We start from the raw sequence: 20,760 nt of genomic DNA, 5'->3' as shown, positions 1-20,760 counted from the left end.
AGCCGTGCTGCCAAGCCCCGCCCCCGCCACGCCTTCCAATTGGCCTGGCCAGAGGAGAGTTCCGCCCCTTGAGCGTCCCTTAGTCCCCCGGGTCCCCCTGACGGGCAGGTGGGGCGGCCAATGGGCTCTCGCGCCTCTGTCCGGCTCACTCGCTGGCGCTCGCTTTCTCTGTCTGAGGGTCGGACTTCGCGTCAGGCTGTCTCTGGTGCGCTCGCCCCCTCCCCTCTGAGGAGATGTTATTTCTCTCCTTTCTTCTCCGAGGGGTCAAGATTCTTCTGGAAGAGGTGCCCCCTTAAAGGGGCAGAAGCCTTGGCTGGGGGCCTCCCTTGTCTCCTGAGTATCTTGTGTGGGGTGCAGGGGATACAGTCTAATTGCAGAAGCTCTTCATTCTTCGGGGACCTGGGTGGGTGAGCGAGCGGGGGTGTAGGGGGTGCCGAGAGGAAATCTGGGGGGCGGGGGATGTTGGAGATATTTTGGAGGTGTGTATGTGGGAACGGCTGTGTAGGTTGAGAAACTCCCGCCAAAAAGCTCGTCTAGACTGTAAGTTCCTTGTGGGCGAAACTCATTTCATTTCCCTCAGCAGCAGCCCAACGCTGTAGAGTTTCTCCCCGGTGTCTGGAGGCGTGGGTGGGCACAAAACACGTCTGTGTAAAGACTTGCGTGGTCGAGAGATGCCTGAGCAGCCGAGGAGGTGGCAGGTGGGGAGGGAGAAGATGGATCGGCTTTCAGGAAAGGGGGCGCCGCACCGCCTGTCTGCTGTTTGGGGTCGGTGTGGAGGCAGATGTTCTCACCTCCTAGGTCCTCCGTTCCTTTGGAGGGGTGGGTGATGAAGCAGGTCTGTTGGCCCTGTCTGCCCCCAGGTACTTGGCATTTGTAAGGAATCCAGTGGCCATGGGCCTCTGGAACCCGGACAGAGTTGCTGCAATGATTCTGTTTCCTTTGGCTCCAAGTGGGGTGTGTGCCAGCCCGCCTCGCACTGCTCCTCAGCCAAATTTTTTGTTTGTTTCAGTCACACTTTGGGATTGGAAGCCCTTTCAAATAAGGATGATAATAATACCTTATTAACAAGTAGCACCTTGAGAGCTAGATTGTATTACTCTCATTTTACTGATGGAGTGTGGAGGCATAGAGAGCTTAAGGGACTTTCTCCAGGTCACAGAGGGCCAAGATTAGAACCTAGATTGCCCCAGAGCCTCTTTTTGTACCAGACCACAGCACCTCTGTGTTGTTTTTAATTCCCACTGAGATGAATTGAGCATTGGAAGATCTGGGTTCAAAGTGTAGCTTTATCACTTACTAGCATTAGGTTAAGTGACATCTTTCTGAGCTTCTAGGTAGATGATGGTAGCTATACCATCTCCTAAGGTAGTTGTGAGAAATATTAAAAGTAAGTGGGCTTTGTAGTTTGGAAAAAGTGCTTTTATTATCACAGTCTCTACTTTATAAATGAATTGTTTTCTCTTTGAAATCTTCTCCCTGTTCATATCCTTCCAAGTCTGCCCACACCATGGGGCCCTGTATCCCCAAAGGTCTCTTCTGGTGGTGACAACCTTGATGACTACCTATAGTTCCTCATGAGCTTGTTGTAGTTCCCTTCATCCAGAGAATGGTGTGGGAAACTAGGGCTTTCTCTTGGCTATACAAGGATAGACTAGATATAAGTGTTCTGGGAGAGATTTTTGAGGTAACAGAATGCATTGAGAGTTTACCTCAGATACCGCCCAGATCATATTGACTTTGGGTGGAATGAAGGTCCCAGACAGGCCACTACAACTTCAGAGATCTCTTGGAGCCACTTCAGAGCTTCTAGGGTTTGTTTCTGCCTGGAAATGTGCTAGCTGATATATCTTGGATCGTGGGTCCCCAACCCCCCAGGCCATGGACTGGTACTGGTTAGTGGCCTGTTAGGAACCAGGCCGCACAGCAGAAGGCGAATGGCAGGCGAGTGAACATACCAGAGCTCTAACTCCTGTCAGATAAGTGGCTGCATTGGATTCTTAAAGGAGTGCGAACTCTGTTGTGAACTGTGCATGTGAGGGATCTAGGTTGCATGCTCCTTATGAGAATCTGACTAATGCCTGATGATCTGAGGTGGAACAGTTTAAACAACCACCCACCCTCATATGTGGAAAAATTGTCTTCCACGAAACCAGTCCCTGGTGCTAAAAAGGTTGGGGACCACTGTCCTGGATGCTGCTTTTTGTAGGGAATACCCTGCATACTATAGTTTGAAGCCCTTAGACCATGTGTTATAGGCATTTCAGATCCCCTCACCCCTTCACCCCTAGGCAGGATCAAGGAGTAGGGTTTCTGATCATGGTAAGATGTATTGGGAGAAGACGCTAGACTTGTGTAGTTTTGATTCTCTGATGGGGCCTGTTGTTCATTTACAGAGCTTGACAGTGGTTGCTGTTCTTGTTTTCTTCTTTTCTAAGCCCTTAACTACTCATGCCTTTTCCATAGTTAGCTGTCTCATAGCTTTATGTACATCATTAGAACATGAGATCGTTCCCTATGTTACGTTGTAATAATCTGTTTACTTTTCTGTCTCTTGAGTTAGTCAGGGCTCCTTGAGGGCAGGGATCATATGTGTTTGATTTTTCCCTTCATTCAACTAATACTTATTGAGTGGTTATTTAAGAACTAAGCACTGCTCCAGCAGTGAACAAGGCAAATAAAAATCTTCTTCATGGAGCTTACATTCTAGTGGAAAGAAGGAAACAATAAACATAGTAGTAGGTAAATTATGTAGCATGGTATAAGATGGTGAGTGTTAAAGGGAAGAATATAGCAGAATGAAAGGTGGACTGCTGGTAGAAGAAAAGAATTTGCAATTTTAGATAAAGTGGTCAGAGAAGGTCTCACTGAGAAGGGTTGTTCGCTTGAAGAAATGAAAGACTCAGAGGAGGTGAAGGAAGGAGCAGGCCATGTGGATGCGTGAGAGACAGGTTCTTCAGAGGGAACAGCCAGTCCTCTTGGTGGATGCCTTTTCATATGGGAGGATGAATGGGTGCATAAGGGCATGAACATCCAACTCATAGTCTCCTGGCTTTCTCTCCTTAGGCCTGACCCCTCAGTTCCCAGGTGCCATGAAGAAGCCTCGTCGGAAGTCCCGGCAGAATGCCGAGGGCCAGCGTTCCCCGTCCCCCTACAGTCTCAAGTGCTCACCCACCCGGGAAACACTGACATATGCCCAGGCCCAGCGGATTGTTGAGGTAGACATTGACGGGCGCTTGCATCGTATCAGCATCTATGACCCACTCAAAATCATCACTGAGGATGAGCTAACTGCCCAGGATATCACTGAATGCAATAGTAACAAGGAAAACAGTGAACAGCCTCAGTTCCCTGGCAAGTCCAAGAAACCCTTATCCAAGGGCAAAAAGAAGGAATCCTGCTCCAAGCATGCATCTGGTACTTCCTTCCACCTCCCACAGCCCAGCTTCCGTATGGTGGACTCAGGCATCCAACCAGAAGCACCCCCGCTGCCTGCTGCCTACTACCGGTACATTGACAAGCCACCTGAAGACCTGGAGGCAGAGGTAGAGTATGACATGGATGAGGAGGACCTTGCTTGGCTGGACATGGTGAATGAAAAGCGGCGAGTAGATGGGCACAGTTTGGTGTCTGCAGACACCTTTGAGCTGCTAGTAGACCGGCTTGAGAAAGAGTCATACTTGGAGAGTCGCAGCAGTGGTGCCCAACAGTCACTCATTGATGAAGATGCTTTCTGCTGTGTGTGCCTGGATGATGAATGTCACAATAGCAACGTTATTCTCTTCTGTGACATCTGCAACCTGGCAGTACACCAGGAGTGCTACGGCGTCCCCTACATCCCTGAGGGCCAGTGGCTATGCCGCTGCTGTCTGCAGTCTCCCTCCCGGCCTGTGGATTGTGTCCTCTGCCCCAATAAGGGTGGCGCCTTCAAACAGACCAGTGATGGGCACTGGGCCCATGTGGTGTGTGCCATCTGGATCCCTGAAGTCTGCTTTGCTAACACGGTGTTCTTGGAACCTATTGAGGGCATTGACAATATCCCACCTGCCCGCTGGAAACTAACCTGCTATATCTGCAAGCAGAAAGGGCTGGGTGCAGCCATCCAGTGCCATAAGGTGAACTGCTACACAGCATTCCATGTGACATGTGCACAGCGGGCTGGGCTCTTCATGAAGATTGAGCCCATGCGTGAAACCAGCCTCAATGGCACCATCTTCACAGTGCGCAAGACTGCCTACTGTGAGGCCCACTCGCCACCAGGTGCTGCCACTGCTAGGAGGAAGGGTGACTCTCCCAGAAGCCTCAGTGAGACTGGCGATGAGGAAGGGCTGAAGGAGGGTGGTGGGGAGGAGGAACAAGAGGAAGAAGTCGAAGAAGAGGAGCAGGAAGGCCAAGGTGGGGTGGGTGGCCCCCTCAAGGGAGTGCCCAAGAAGAACAAGATGAGTTTGAAGCAGAAGATCAAGAAGGAGCCAGAGGAAGCAGGCCAAGACACATCCTCCACTCTCCCCATGGTCACTGTCCCACAGATACCCTCTTACAGGTAAGCATGCCCAGAAGGGTTCCTCAGGGACTGATGGTTTCTTCTTGGGTTGGTGTTGGCCCTTGCCAGGCCTTCCCTAAATACAGTTGGACACCATTCTCCTCCCCAAATTTAAACTTTTCCATATAAGCCCAGGTTCACTTGGCCTGGTTTGTAGTTTTGATTGTGCTCTCAGAGTAATGTATTTCCTTTAGTTCAAAGTGAAATAAAACAATTAAGTTACTTAGAAACTCAGGTGATAGGATATCTAAGGCAGTATTTTCTAATAGGGGCATTAAGTGACATTTTGTAAAGAATAATTATTCATGTTACTTAGAAACTCAGGTGATAGGATATCTAAGGCAGTATTTTCTAATAGGGATGCTAAGTGACATTTTGGACAGAATAATTCTTCATTATCAGAACTGTCCAGTACATTTCTAGATGTTTAGTATCTGTAGTCTTTGTATATGCCAGTTGCATCGCCTTCCCCATTGCCTGGTCTTTGTGACAACCTCCAACACTCCTCATGCATGTTTTAAAAAACCTTGGGGAGGATAGAACTAATTACCCAGTGAAGAACCACTGTTTCAGAGGATTGGTAGGGCCATCTGCTGTCCAGCAAGTTCTGTCCTGGGTATGAGGGGATGATGGTGTGGAGAGAACACGCTATTCCTCCTTTTGAAGTTCAGGGATAAGAGGGTCATTCAATTTATCTGTGTAGCTAAGCCGTCTGGACTCCTATTGAGTCTGTAGAGAGCACATGGTCCCTGTTTTAAAACATCAGAGAGGTATCTGGAGCCATTGGAGGGATGGGAGCTTGGTAGAGAAGCAAGAGATAGGGAAGATTTCCTAGCAAAGGCTTATCTCAAGGGTGGTGTTCATTAAAACAGTATAGGAAGGAGTCTTGGAGATTGTTCATCTGATATAGTCCTTGCACCTTCTCCCATACCCCCAGATGAAGAAACTGCGGCCACGGGAGGTAAAGTTGTTCACTCCTTTTTTCATTCAATTATGTATTTATTGAGCACTTACTACATGCCATGTCCTGTTCTAAGGGATGGAACCGGGTGGAAAGTGGCAGACCTTATACCACAAGCTGGGCCTAATGATGCCTCTAGGTTGCATTCCTCTTGTCCATCTCTCTTGATGAGAAGGGTAGGGAGAAAGGAGCCCTAGGGAAAGAGTTGTATGCGAGCTATGAATAGGCAACCAGACCTGCCAGGCTGGGTAGAAGACTTAAGGGTGCGATCAGGAGGGGAAGGGTCTTATTGTCGGCTATGACCCAAGTTAGAATTTCAGTGACTCTGAATGTGTTTTCTAGTCACAGAGCTGTTCTAGGTTATTTTTTTTCCTGAAGTAAGTGGGTGGATGCTTAGTTCCATCTGTAGGGTGGTTACACCCTGAGGCTAGAATCTTTGGTTGTCATGTATGTTGTTCTAGATGTCTCATGCTGGGGCCAGCAGAGCTTGCTGGCTAAGAACCAGACAGACCTACATTGGAAACCCATTTCTATCACTTAGTACCTGTGTGACCTTTGGCAAGTTGCTTAACTGCTCCAAGCCTTAGTTTATTTGTAAATGAACGCATCACATAGAGTTGTGAGAAATAAATAAGATAATATAAGTAAAGCACTTAGCACAGTGTCTGGCAAATAGTGAGTGCTCAATAAATTGTGGCTACTGCTGCTGCTGCTATATTATTATTACTATTCTTTTCCCTACCTGCACAAATGCTATTGGGATCCTCCAAGGCCAAGAGGTTGTAGAGGGAGGATGCCGCATACATCTGGGCAGGTGTGCTTGGCATGGGCATTGGTGGGGATCTGTTCTTTGGGGAAAGCCTAATTCTTGATTTTATAAGCTTGGCTTTGGGGCAGGAATGTTTGACTGTGGAGAGGAGCAAGGCCTAGGTGAGCAATGTCCTGCCCAACATGTCCATCCTTCTAAGGTTTCACCTTCTTGTTTAGCTGTGCTTATCTTTGTATCAGTGGAGTGGGATGAAGAGAAAAAGCAGAGGAAACACCACAGAAGTACCGAGACCTTGCTTACCCTGTGGATAACCAGTTTGGGGATGTACTGTGGTATAGCAGAGAGATCGTGAATTCAGATCCCTCCCAGATCCACCATCTTATTAGCTGCATTAGTTACTTTGACAATTTATTCAGCTTCTGTTCCTATGCTGCCTTTCCATCTTTTGTAAAATGGAAATAATGATACCCACCTTGCAGTATGGATATTAAGATAGAGATTATAGGCTTGCATTAGTTCCTCCCCTACCCGTTTTCTTCCCCCAAGGAGTTATTGGCTTAAACCCTGACCTTAAGACATTTGAGTAGTTTAGCCAGCTGGGTTTTCAGATATCTCATCCTCTACATCTTTAGATCAATTTTTTTTCGTTTAGTTCAAAATTAAACAACATTTTTAGGCTGCTGAGGTTTATACCATGAAAAACCAGAGGTCAAACAACTCTAAGGGGTTGTGTTGCACTTAGCCTGGGTGTGGGCTACACCCTGGTCTGATGGGACCCTCAGCCACAGAAAGCAGGAAATAGTGGCCACATTACCCATAGATTACTCAAGTTCCCGTTCCTTTTTGCTGTTTTTATACAGAGGAGGGTGGGGGTATCAAGGCACAGCCTTGTTTCTCAGTCCATACCTGCTACAAAGATATCCATGACCATAGGAAATAGGGTTCTGGGAGAGGGTTCTTTTGGAGGATTAGGACTGCAAGGCAAGAGGTGGAAAAGCAAATGAAATACCTCATGCTAAATCTGAGCTGCTTAACTTTTCTGTCCTTTTCAAGCCTTTCTTTGAGGTGAGGTATTTGGCCATTTTATTCTGTCTTCCTGTGTAAGGTTCAGAAATGAACCAGGGTCTGGATAGGATGCATGGGCTATAATCTGGGCTGCCCACTGACCCTGTCTTTCACTTCCGTGTGCCTCTACTCAAGGTTGAACAAGATCTGTAGTGGTCTCTCCTTTCAGAGGAAAAACCAGTTTATGCAGCGGCTTCACAACTATTGGCTGTTGAAGCGTCAGGCACGGAATGGTGTCCCTCTTATCCGGCGCCTGCACTCCCATCTGCAGTCCCAAAGAAATGCCGAGCAGGTAGGTGCAGTGGTGATTTGAGACTGGTAGAGGGAGGTGGAGAGTGAAGGAAAAGGAATGATGGTTGGGGTGGGGCTGGCACCCCTCCTTGATCCCTCCATGGAGCCTTTTCCTACAGGGGATCACCCCTCTGGGTGGTCTATCCCAGGAACAACCCCCAGCACTACAGAGATCTTCAAGCAGCTCTTCCTGGATAGAAGAGGCTTGACTTTGTAGAGAATTCTAGGGGAGAGTGGAGAGCATGCCCAGCTTTCCATATATGTGGGGAAAATCCTCTAAATGTGGCAGAAAGTGAGAAGTAGGCTGAATGAGAGCCAGGGTGGCCACATTGTGTTAATTAGGAAAAGGCGCCCTTTCCTCAAGACATTATGCTGCCACCTGCCAAAAAATGTTTCATAGTAAATAACACAAATTTACGATCTAAGTTGTAACACACAGCCTGTCCAATTGTGGTGGCTGTTTAGCCATTAGCACCTGGAGTTGCTGCATGTTTGTTTTCTGCTCCTAATTTCTCTTAACTTTTTAGTTCTTTCTCCCCCTTTAACTGTTGTATTCCTTCTGCCTTTAAGTGTTCCCATACTGCTGCTCCAGACATGAAGCAAAGCTTCATGTGAGTCTGGTGCCTTCTGCATTCTGTCTGATCTCGCTTTTGCCTTTTATAACTAAACTCCTGAAGTACAAACCTGTATCTGACTCCCTGTGAATCGTTTGGTCCACCTGCTCCCCTGAAGCCTCCCCTAAAACATCAGCTATCTTCTCCCAGGAAGTCTTATATTCTCACCTGATTCATCACTGAGCTGCATTTGAGCACAAATCACTTTGTCTAAGAGCTTCTCTGTGATACCACTTCCTGCTTCTTCTGCCTCTCTGACTGTACCCCATGCTGACCCCACTTCTTTCTCTTTAACGGTAACATTCCCAGTGGCTCTGCTGTCTTTTTGTTTGCTTGGAGAACATGTCCACTCTTATAATTGACAGTAACTGTGTAATAGTAGCTCCAGACTTTTTGCCTTGTCCTCATCCCTTTTTTATGCCATCAGCGCCTCAGGGATGTTTCCATGTGCGTGTTGTTACTTATAACTCAAATATTGGAAATTAATTGTCTTTTTTACTCTCAGTAAACTTGTTTCCCCATTATTATGGAACTCCTCTCCCTCCAGGACTCATATCAAGACTTTCCCACCTTGGAGTTATTTTTGACTCTTTCCTCCCTAATGGGCCACTGCTAATCATCCTTTAAGCTGCTTTGGGGGCTTTATCAACGTGGCCTTTTGTCTTCATTCTGCAGCTCTCCTACTCACCCATGCCCTCTTAATCTCAGCAATAGCTTTCTAGGTGATCTCCAGCCTCTAATTCTTTCTTTGTTCTACAACTGGTAGTGTCTTATTCACATACTATTTTCCATTCTCTCACTTCCTCTTCCATAATATACTCCTCTTTCTAGGCAATCCAAGTTAAGGCTCTTTTGTCTTACATTTGAAGCTTCTTAGCTGTGTCCTGGATCTTCCTTGGCTTTTGTAGTTTTCCAGCGTGTTTGCTCTGGCCAGCTTGTTTTGCTTACCAAGCAAGGAATCAGTAATTCGGCCTCTACATTTTTGCCCCTTTCATTCCTTTGGTTCCAGAAGAGATCTTCCTTACTACTTTGCCCATCCATGTCTGTCACCTACCTGTATGTAAAACTCTAGTAAGACTCTTCACCAGGAAGCTTCTCTGATCTAACCTCCACCTACTCAGATCTTCTCTCTATTTTGTATTCTCTTAGCATTTTATTTCCAGTTTATGTTATTAGTTTTTATTATATTTATGCTAATATGCCCTTGTGCTTCAAGCTCTAGGTCTCTTCCCTTCGCCTGACTCCAACTGTAATTTTTTCTACAGCAAGAATTGTGATTATTTTTTTGTTGTCTTACCAAAGTATGTTGAAGCTTATAGTAAGAACCTCACTTTGTTTTCTAGCCAAGTGAAAGCTCTAGGGTGAAATTCTTTTCGCCCCTGAGGTCAGTTTTCTTGTGAAATTCTTTCCGGCCCAAAGGGCCATAGCTGCTCTCTGGTATACCTGGGGGTGGGAGAAGCAGTCCCAGATCCTACTCCAGCAATGGTTACTGCTCTGTAATGAAGAAACATTGCTATAATACTGGGGCAGCTCAGGAGGAAGGCATGGGGTAGAGAGGGGTGGAAGGGCTCTTGGAACTGTGGGTCAAGGAAGGGGACAAGACTTTTACCTGCTGCAGCCCCATGAGGCTTGAACAGGGGGAGGACTTTGGGCAAGAAGGAGGTTCCTAGTTCCTCTTTGCTTCTCTCCTGCAGCGAGAGCAGGATGAGAAGACAAGTGCAGTGAAGGAAGAGCTGAAATATTGGCAGAAGCTCCGGCATGACTTGGAGCGGGCACGGCTGCTGATTGAACTGATTCGGAAGAGAGAGAAGCTCAAACGGGAGCAGGTAAGGAGGAGCCCCCAGCCCTAGGGCCCTAGTTCAAGGTCACTTTCTCCCACTGTTAGTCTAGTATTGGGAAATCCAGGAGTCCCTGCCTTATGCTAGCTTCTTTCCCTCCCTACCCAGCATTGTGGGCTCCAAGATCTGCCTACTCTGTATTGGGTATAGTGGTACTGATGGTTTCTGTATTTTGGGTTTCAGCTCCTGGTGGCCTCATATGATGTGATATTATATGCCTGGTCCTGTTCCTGGAGTTTCTGATTCAGGAAGTCTCAGAGGGAGCCTGGCCTTGAGGATTTTGGAAAGCGTTTTAGGCCATTGTAACGGGCATCATCAGTTGAAAGCCCTGGCCTGGGAACTTGAGGGTTCTCGCTTGAATCTTAAACACTTATGGTCTTGAATCATTTAAATTTTATTTCTCCTCTGTTCTAGGAGATCCTAAGCCCCTGAGCATAGGAAATGTTGAGGTAGGTAGTATAGCTTAGTGGTTTAGGAACGTGAGCTATGGTACCAGACTGCCTGGGTTTAAATCCTGCCTCTTCTGCTTATTACCTGTGTGACATTAAGCAGGTTTTTAATCTCTTAATACATCAGTTTTCTTAACTGGAATATGGGGGTGATTATAGAGCCTACATCATAAGGTTGTTGTGAGGATTAGATGACTTAGTCTATGTAAAGAGCTTAGAATAGTGCCTGGCACATAGTAACAGCCAGAGAAGTGTCAGCTGCTGTCATTATTATTATCAATACTCTTTGCTTCTCTGAAGTATCTACTGCACATGGCAGAGAGCAAATACTATTAATTGCGTGGATAAAAAGCCAAAACTGTTCTCTCTGGTCCAGGAATAGCAGCTGTCACTTGCATGCTTCCGAGGCCCAGGCTAAAGATGTTGCTTTCTTGCTGGGCACGGTGGCTCATGTCTGTAATCCCAGCACTTAGGGAAGCAGAGGCACGAGGATAGGTTGAGTCCAGGAGTTTGAGACAAGCCGGGGCAACATAGCAAGACCCGTTCTCCTCAAGAAAGGAGGGAAAAAAAAGATGTTTCTTTCTCTTTCTCTAAATTCTAATTCAGTGTTCAGCCTTAGCACGACCCCTTTTCTAGAAGGCCAGTAGCCTCAGTTTCCACCTCACAGCCTGGGCAGCTCATGCCATATTTACCATGAATGGCCATGGAGGACATCTCAGGACCTTCTTCCTGGGCTCAGAATGTCTGTGCTATCCCAGGCATGATCCCACAGCTGAACTTCTCGTCCCATCTCTGGTTCAGAGAAATGAGAGAGAGAAGGAGGCCCTGGTCCTGGGGAAGTAGGCAGGCCTGTTCTGATATAGCCAAGAGGTGGGAATTTTCCATATCTAATTTGTGGCTTCCCAACTTTTCACCTTAGGGCTTATGTATAAAATAGCATTTGTACAGCATACTACTGAAATATATGAGGCTACTTGCCATTTGTGGGGGTCAAGTCTGGAGGCCCTGGTGACCCCATGCTGACCTAGATGCGTCAAGGGCTGATGGGATCAATATTTCAGCACACTGGATGGGAAATTCTGGTTCAAGCACGTTTTACATCATCATTGTGCCCCTGGGACTAAGTCAGACCTGGCTTCAAGTCCTGTCTCTATTCTTTTCTAGCCAGATGACCTTAAACTAGGAACTTTTTCACTATGCTCTCTCTAAACTTCAGATTCCATATATATTTTTTTAATTTGTATTTTTTTTTTCTTTTAGTCCTTGGTGATCTTTTTTCTGATCCATATTTGTAAAATGGGGATAATAATTTTGTTGCAGGGTTATCATGATGATTAATTGAGGTATTACAAGTACAGAGGTAGTGTGGCATAATGGTCAAGAGCACTCACTGTAGAGCCAGTGTCTGGGACTAAATCCCAACTCTGCTGCTTACTAGCTATGACTTTAGGCCAGTTACTTAGTAATTCTGTGCCTTGGTTTCCTTTTTGTAAAATACCTCATCAGTTCCTACTTCATATACTCATTTATTTTGCATAAAATGTTTAGAACATTACCTGGCATTTAGTAAGGGCTGTAGAAGTATTAATTATTGGAATTGTAGTGATAATTATTATCGATACTGTAAATTTTGGTATGGTGTTTGGCACATAGGAGACACTCATAAAATGGTACCTGTTGGTATCATTATTCCTAGGCTGAAGGTTGGGTAATAGTTCCTTATATACTATTCAGCCTAATATCCTATGAAAATTTGTTGTACATGATTGGTAAAAGTCAAGCTATCAAGAAAAAGTTTCAGTACATCTTTGCAGGGGCCATCCTGATTTGATCTCACCCCACTTTCCCTACAGGTCAAGGTCCAGCAGGCTGCCATGGAGCTGGAGCTGATGCCATTCAATGTTCTGTTGAGGACAACACTGGACCTGCTGCAGGAGAAGGATCCTGCACACATCTTCGCAGAACCAGTCAACTTGAGTGAGGCAAGTTCCCCCTACTTCCCAAGTAGTAAATTCTTCCTGAACTGGAACACGGTCTGAGTAGGCTAGGAAGGAGTTGGGCCACAGGGTGTATGAAACCAGGGGTAGGAGGGTGGGTCTGGCAAAGCTAGTAGACTTGCCCTTGATGAGAGGTCAGCAGGCCAGGGTGGCCAGGCCTGTAGGGCTCTGAGTTAGCCTGGCTTGGCCAAATCAGAAAATGAGGCCAAGAGTACCGGTGAAGGGTGTGCCTGTTTGGCTAGTAAATGGTTGTTGTAATTGTACAGGTTTTATATGTTTAGGTTCCAGATTACCTGGAATTCATATCCAAGCCAATGGATTTTTCTACTATGAGGCGGAAGCTGGAGTCCCACCTGTACCACACCTTGGAGGAGTTTGAGGAGGACTTTAACCTTATAGTTACCAACTGCATGAAGTATAATGCTAAAGACACAATTTTCCACCGAGCAGCTGTCCGCCTGCGGGACCTGGGAGGGGCCATCCTACGGCACGCCCGGCGGCAGGCAGAGAACATCGGCTATGACCCCGAGAGGGGCACTCACCTGCCCGAGTCACCCAAATTGGAAGACTTTTACCGCTTCTCCTGGGAAGACGGTGAGAGGCCTGGATGGGTGGGGAGGAGAGGGACCAGAAGGAGGCACAGGAACAGAGTCTACAGAGTGAGGGATCAGGGTGGTCCTTGGGGCTGTAGATAGACTCCAGGAGCAAAGCCGAGGGTGAGCACAGACTGAGGTATACCTTTGTGGCTGGAATAGTTCTAAAGGTTAAAGTTTAACTAATGCACTGAACACTTGTTAAGTGGTAGAAAAGGGGAATCAGGTACTAGCAGTCTGTTTGAAAAGCTTAAAGCCTCATCAGAGGTCTTCCTCTCTTGGATCCCCTCTGTATGGCATTGGAGCATGGGGCAGGGAGAGTGCATTGCTGGTGTGTGTCTGGTTCATTCAGAAGATTGCAGGTGGAGGACCAGAAAAATGGAATTGCCTCTGAGCCCCACATGCTGCCTGTCCCTGCTCTCTTTCTCAATGGCAGCAGCCAGTCACTCAGGCCAGGGCATTGCCAAGCTGCCTCATGCCTGCTGCATGGAGCCCATAATCGTGACTGTGAACTGCTTCCTGCAGACATTTCCCAGATTCTGACCTTGTCCCTGTGGCTGCCTTCTGGGCAGTGGTGTTGCAGGGCCAAGGCCCACAGTGACGCTGCTGGAAGCTGCTGGCCCAGGCATTCCAAGAGAGTGTCTTGCATCCGAAGGATTCGGCCCCTTTCTGTTGCCCTGTGCTGGGCAGGTCCTTCAGCCCCTTCTGTCCTCCCTTCTCCCTGGCAGTGGACAACATCCTCATCCCAGAGAACCGAGCCCATTTGTCCCCAGAGGTGCAGCTGAAGGAGCTGCTGGAGAAACTGGACCTGGTGAGCACCATGCGGTCCAGTGGGGCCCGTACCCGCCGTGTCCGCCTGCTACGCCGGGAGATCAATGCCCTTCGACAGAAGCTGGCACAGCCACCACCACCACAGCCATCATTACTAAACAAGACATTATCCAATGGGGAGCTGCCAGCAGGGTCACGGAGGGATGCAGCTGTGCTGGAGCAGGCCCTGCAGGAGGAGCCAGAAGACGATGGGGACAGAGGTGAGAGACAGTAACAGGAAGGCAGGGGGTTGGAAGGTAAAGAAGGACAGAGGCTAAGCTGAAATCTCATACGGGGGTATCCTTTCTGAGTTTATATCTGACACTTGTGGGCAAGCAGAAGGCCCTGAAAGGGTCATACTTCCATGTGTACTCAGGGATGATGTTCAAAATATTTAACAATCAATAGAGACCAAAATTTATCACAGTAAATATTGGCTATTGTATTGGAGTGGGCTCCTTCCGAAGGCCCCTGATGTGGATAATCCATTGCTGGATTGTGGGGAGTTTCAGGTGGTGTAGCCCAGCAACTATTTATTAGCCAATTAAGTATGTCAGTATTTTGTACCTGATCCAGCCGTATTGTACATATCAATTAAATATCAGCTTACCTTATATCACCATGTGGAGAGACTGTTAGAGCAGGTTAGGTTGGGGTGTGAGCAGATAGCAAAGAAGGAAAGACCTTAGAGTTTTGAGCCACCTCATGGTTTTTACCCCATCTGGCTGAATCTACAGGCCCATCCCAAGTAGAGAGGCCAGACTATAAAAGATAGTCGGTTTCCACAAATTTTCGTAATCTTGAGAAAAGACAAAAAAAGAAAAGAAAAAAGATAGCTGGGGAAGTGATTCTCAGAAACCCAGGAACCTTATAAGCTAAGCTGCTTCTCATTCTTCTCCTTCATTGGGAATGGAATTGTCTCCCTCATTCGTACCTGCCTTTGGATCTGAGCCTACAGCTTGGGAGGGCCTGTCACGCACACAGTCCGAAAGATTGGGAGTTATTTCCAATGGATAGGGGCCCAAAGGGCAGGTAACAGCCCATTTTATTTTAGGTTGGCAGAGAATGGGGACATGGCTGAGAGATCACATTTGACATTAGAGGGCTTTGTGTCCATTGCGAGCCTCTGGACTCCCCATGTGACAGTCAGCATGCCACTTGTATCCCTACTTCTGGGGCTGTGGCGGTACAGAGTTGTGCCCAGTGGGCCAACAGCATCACCTAGAAAATTAAAAAAAAAAAAAAAAAATCACAGCCTCACCTCCTGTAGATTCAGTTAGGGATGTCTGGGCTTTGACTTGGAAGTCTCAATTTTTAAAAGTTTCAAGGTGGTAGGTGAGCAGACATGTTTGGCAACCACTGATTTAACTTACTTGGTCTCTGTTTTTCCATATCTGTGAACTTTTTCTGCCTGCTGTACTTGCTCTCACTTGGGTGATGTGAAATAAAATCAATTGACAGATGAGAAAACTCTTGAGTCCAGTGAGCATTGTGGACACCTAATCTGTCAAGCTGAGACTTAACCTATTTATTGATTAAGCATGTGGCTTCCTTGGGTGTAGAGCAATGGTTTGCAGTCCTCACTTCATTAGACACACCTGGTAAGCTTTAAAAAACAAATACTCCATCTTTACAAACTTGGTTTCAATTGGTATGCGATGGGCCTAGGCATTAGAATTTTTAAGAAACTTCCTATGTTACTCTTATTAATAGCCAGGATTGAGAACTACTAGTGTAGATAAAACTTAGTTCTCCTGGGGATGGGTACAATGGCTCATGCCTGTAATCCCAGCACTTTGGGAGGCGGAGGCAGGAGGCTTGCTTGAGGCCAGGAGTTTGAGACCAGCCTGGGCAACATAGGGAGACCCTGCCTCCACAAAAAAATTTTTCAAAATTAGCCAGGCGTGGTGGTATGTGCCTGTAGACCTAGGTACTTTAGAGGCTGAGGCAGAATAATCACTTGAGCTCAGGAGTTGGCAGTTGCAGTAAGCTGTGATGAAACTACTGCACACCAGCCTGGTCAACAGAGCAAGATCCTGTCTCTGAAAAAAGACAAACAAACTTAGTCCTCTCTCTTGCTTCAGATCTAAGACCTTGTATGCGTCTCAAGCCTTATAATAGCTCATGCCTTTGGTTTTTGGTTATCAGTGTCAGTATCTGGCTTATAGGAGCAGACTCTTTCTAAAATGTTCAAGCAGGTTCTCTTTTTTTCTAATAGATGACTCCAAACTGCCTCCTCCACCAACCCTGGAGCCCACTGGGCCTGCACCTTCATTGTCTGAGCAAGAATCCCCCCCGGATCCCCCGACTCTGAAACCCATCAATGATAGCAAATCTCCAAGCCGATTCCTTAAGCCCAGAAAGGTGGAAGAAGATGAGCTCTCGGAAAAATCACCACTGCAGCTGGGGAGTGAGCCTTTGCAGCACTTGCTCAGTGATAATGGCATCAACAGACTGTCCCTCACGGCCCCTGATACCCCTGCTGGTACCCCTCTTAGCGGTGTGGGTCGCCGCACATCAGTCCTCTTCAAGAAGGCCAAGAATGGGGTTAAGATACAGAGAAGCCCAGACAGGGCCCTGGAAAATGACGAGGACCATGGTATGGCAGGCTCTCCTGCCTCTGCAGCCAGCATCGAGGATGAGCACCACTCCCGGAAGCGGCCAAGGAGCAGGAGCTGTAGTGAGAGCGAAGGGGAGAGGTCCCCCCAGCAGGAGGAAGAGACAGGTGACCCTGCCTGTGACTTCTCTTGCTACTTCGCATCTGCTTTTCTGCTTTGCCTTGCCAGCCAGCACCTTCCCCAATTGGCCATCTCCCTAATGGCCCTGTTGGACAGCAGTGGTAGCATTGAGGGCACCATAGTTCACAGTCAGGCCTGGCATGTGAGTAGCAGCCAGGGGAAATAGGCTTTGAGCAGGTATTTTCCAGAGAGCCAGATTACGTCTGGACTCTCACTGGCCCTGAGGGGAATGCAGTGTTGTATAGAGTAAAATGATTCCTACCTTTGTTTCAGTTCATTAATCAAATATTTGTATCAGGCACTGTTCTAGGCACTGGGGGAAAAAAAGCAATGAACATAACAGACAAAAATCTCCTCTCTTATGGGGGAAATAGATTAAAAGCAAATGAGTAAATACTATCTTGTATTAGAAGCTTTGGAGAAAGATCCAGCAGGGAAGGAGGATAGGGAATGCTAGGGTGGTCTTAGAGAGGGTGGCCAGATCTTCTAAGGAGATGATATTTGAGTAAAGATCTGAAGGAATTGAAGACATGAGCTATTTGTGTGTCTAGGGGAAGAACGTTCCAAAAAGATAGACTAGAAAGTACACAGGCCCTGGAAGTGGGAACATGCCTGCATGTCTGAGGAACGGTGAGGGAACAGTTTGGCTACAGCAGTGTGGGTGGGGTGGGGTGAGGTGGTGGTAGAGGTAGGTGATGGAGGCTGAGACTCCATCACTAAAGAGAGGTTTTTTTCTTTTTTCTTTTCTTTTTTTTTTTTGAGGCGAGTCTTGCTCTGTCGCCCAGGCTGGAGTGCAGTGGCATGATCTCAGCTCACTGCAGCCTTTGCCTCCCAGGTTCAAGTGATTTTCCTGCCTCAGCCTCCTGAGTAGCTGGGACTACAGGCGCCCACCACCCGCCTTGCTAAGTTTTGTATTTTTAGTGGAGATGGGGTTTCACCATGTTGGCCAGACTAGTCTCCTGACCTCAAGTGATTTGCCTATCTCGGCCTCCCAGAGTGATGGGATTATAAGCGTGAGCCACTGCTCTTGGCCTAAAGAGTTCTAATACACATCCGGCAGGAGCTGGTCGTGAGTGGGGATGGCAAGTATTAAAGTAAGTCGGACTTCATTCCAGCTCTGGAAGGTTCACAGACCAATGGGCAAATGAATCTCTCAAAATGTAGAGGAACCACAGTGGTGAACAATGTCTTGTTATTTGTCACATGAGAGGTAGCATTGCTAGAGGTGTTCAGGGTATTTGAGCTGTAGTAGTTGGGTTGAGCTGGCCCTGTGGGATGAGGGCAGAAAGGAATAGTTGTGAAGGCCTAAGGCCAGGGTGTGTGGGAACAAGGAAGAGGACAGACTCTCTGTGAGGGACAGCTTAGAGAGGGGGCTTCCCAGAGCATCAGGAGCCAAGACTGGAGTGAGATGGGACTGAATGTGAAGGACTTTGAATGCCAGGCAGAGTACTTAGGTCTTGTTGGGATAGGGAAGACCCACTTTCTTGGCAGGGAGGGGCTGCTCTTGGCTTTTGCTCTTTGCATTCCTCATGTACTTTTATGTGGTGACTTTGGACTGTGTGGCCAGCACTTGCTTTTCTGTCTTCCTGGCCTGACATTTTGTTTTAAACATACCTTTCCATCCCATCTGGCCAAAACTTTTCTGTGTTAGGGGAGTAAGTTGGTATATACAGACAAGAGATTTGAGGCCTGGAGTTAGGCATACCTGCATTCAAATCCCCAACATCTTACTCTCTGTAACCACAGGAAAATTAATTAACTTCTCTGAGCCTGTTTCCTTATTTCTAATGTGGGGCTTCTGATAACTACCTTGCAGGGTTCTAAGAACTGGAAATAACCTTTATGAAGCACCTGGCATATAGCAGTAGATGGTAGCAGTTATTGTTGTCATCCTCTCAGCTGTATCAGGCTTAACCATACAGTGCTGAGAACACTGCATTAAAAGAATGAGAGATTCTGCTACTGGGAAATAGCTCTGTACATGAGGCCCACCCAACCTGAGGTGCCTGCTATTTGGAGATACTGCTAGAATCCTGTCTCTCTCTCACCATCCCAGTTGCCTGGCACCCAGGAATATTTCTATACAACCTAAGATGAATCTCACAAAAAGAGATGTTGATCCTTTGTAAGTGAGGCACCCAAGACACAGATGACTTCAGTGATTTAAATTGTGGTCGTAATGTTAGAGGCAGAGCCAGTTCAGAGGATAGACATTGTGGCTCAGACACCTGCTTTTACAGGAGGGACTTGCCTCACAGTTTTCTAGCTAAGGTGTCTGATTTACAGCTTTCAAATTGGGTGCCTGGCCATTCTCTGCACCCCTCTTGGCTCAGCTATTAGAATTATAGGACTTTTAGTGTTGCTAGCAATTGGATAAAGGCCAGGCACAGTGGCTCATACCTGTAATCCTAGCACTTTGGGAGGCTGAGGCAGGAGAATTACTTAAGCTCGGGAGCTTGAGACCAGCCTGAGCAACATGGCAAGATCCTGTTTCTACAAAGTTAAAAAGTTAGTTGGGCATAGGGTGCATGCCTATGGTCACAGCTACTCAGGAGGTTGAGGCGGGAGGATCACTTGAACCTAGGCAATCGAAGCTACAGCGAGCCTTGTTTATGCCACTGCACTCTAGCCTAGGCAACAGAGTGACACTCTGTCTCAAAAAATAGAAAAGTAAATTGGATAATAGGAGAGTGGAAGCCCTCACTTTAAGGTCATATACCTGGAATGACCAGTCTTCATTTTCCTCTGAAGGGCTCCCTACTGTAAACAGACCTTCTCTCATTCATACTGAATAGTAAGTAAGATATTATCTTCACTTTACAAAAGGAAAGGCCAAAGAAAGACCTCAAAGAAAGAGAAAAGGAACATGTGTTTCAGAACCCAGCCTAGAATGCCAGGTTCTGACTCTCCCAGGAATTTCTGGGCTGCTTTAATTCCACTGAAGAGTACCCCCCAATCCTCAATTTAGATTAGCCCTGTGAGATAATTCAGGGTGTGGTTGACGAAGGGCCCTTATCCTTCTCTAGTCTTTCTTGATACCATCCCCAGAGAATCAAACTAGCTGTTGCCAGCTGCGTGATGGATAGGGTATGGGAGTGTTTATCTGAAGAGGCAAGGCAGGTGGGTTCCTGAAAAGGACAGAGAAGACTCCCTGATAATTGAGGTTTGAAATTAGAAGCAGATCCAGGGACTTAGAAGCCAGGCAAGGTGGGAGAAGTCTCCCTTTGTAGCTGAATGACAGTAGCTGAATAAGCTGTGTGCTATGGTTTCCTTAAAGTAAAAGCAGAAGGATGGGAAGGAAATGGCAGTGTCTGCTCCTTGCCTTAGCCAGCAATATTTCCCCCCAAACCTTTGTCTTTATCAGATCTTCTTTACCACCCAAGACCCATTCTTAAAGGGAAAGGAATAGCCATCCTCTCTCCACTCCTCACTGAGCCCTCCTGAGGTGGCTGCCTCACACCGTAGCATATATTAGGAAGGGGGATTTCTGCACTCAGACTTACTGTGTGTGTCCTTGGCAGGCATGACCAACGGCTTTGGAAAACACACCGAAAGCGGGTCTGACTCGGAATGTAGTTTGGGTCTCAGTGGTGGACTGGCATTTGAAGCTTGCAGGTAAGAACACATTCCCCAAAGCTTTGTCAGCAGCTCTGCCACCTCTCCTTTTACTCTCCATTCAGATATAGATTGAACCTCCTCCTGCTTACCTGTTTCTTTCTTTTCCCACTCCTGCTATTTCCTGAGGCCTCTGGTCTGTAACTCTGGGAGTTCCTAGGAAACAGGGTAATCCTTGACTCTCAGGTATGATCTAAGAGAGGAAGAGTAGTACTGATGCTTTACAGGGTTTGTGGGGCCGAATTTGGACTCTAGAGGATAGGGAAAGCTAAGTCTCTCATTGCTCAGTGAAGTTAACATTTGAGCCAACGTCCCCTCCTGCCCCTACACACGTACTTAGACAACCAAGCCTGTTACAGACTTGGTTTTTGCTCTTTGCCTTTTGGGGCATCATAGCTTCTTCATAGAGGTGTGGTGTAGGTATATGAAATGAACAAGTAGGAAATTTGGAATTGCCTTTTTTTTTTTTTTTTTTTTTTTTTT

General features: G+C 47.0%; 1 protein-coding gene across 5 annotated transcripts in view; it reads left to right on the top strand.

Moving 5' to 3' along the window:
- BRPF3 (bromodomain and PHD finger containing 3) overlaps window positions 1-20,760 on the top strand; it is a 36,047-nt gene that overhangs the window by 627 nt on the left and 14,660 nt on the right. For 2 of the 5 annotated variants that reach the window (XM_037736254.1, XM_017522613.2), the window contains exons 2-9: window positions 3,064-4,537; window positions 7,468-7,624; window positions 9,932-10,063; window positions 12,378-12,506; window positions 12,803-13,115; window positions 13,843-14,145; window positions 16,143-16,649; window positions 20,184-20,277. In XM_037736254.1, coding sequence (XP_037592182.1) covers window positions 3,090-4,537; window positions 7,468-7,624; window positions 9,932-10,063; window positions 12,378-12,506; window positions 12,803-13,115; window positions 13,843-14,145; window positions 16,143-16,649; window positions 20,184-20,277 — 3,083 coding nt within the window. In that variant the 5' untranslated portion in view covers window positions 3,064-3,089. Of the gene's footprint in view, window positions 1-159; window positions 206-249; window positions 404-462; window positions 480-3,063; window positions 4,538-7,467; window positions 7,625-9,931; window positions 10,064-12,377; window positions 12,507-12,802; window positions 13,116-13,842; window positions 14,146-16,142; window positions 16,650-20,183; window positions 20,278-20,760 lie in introns of those variants that run through there. The other 3 variants (XM_037736252.1, XM_017522610.2, XM_037736253.1) reach the window with 3 other exon arrangements.

The sequence above is a fragment of the Cebus imitator genome, unplaced genomic scaffold (assembly GCF_001604975.1).
Source record: "Cebus imitator isolate Cc_AM_T3 unplaced genomic scaffold, Cebus_imitator-1.0 Scaffold24, whole genome shotgun sequence".
NCBI lineage: Eukaryota > Metazoa > Chordata > Mammalia > Primates > Cebidae > Cebus > Cebus imitator.
Note: the sequence above shows the minus strand (reverse complement) of the source record. Positions and strands in the feature narration are given on the sequence as shown.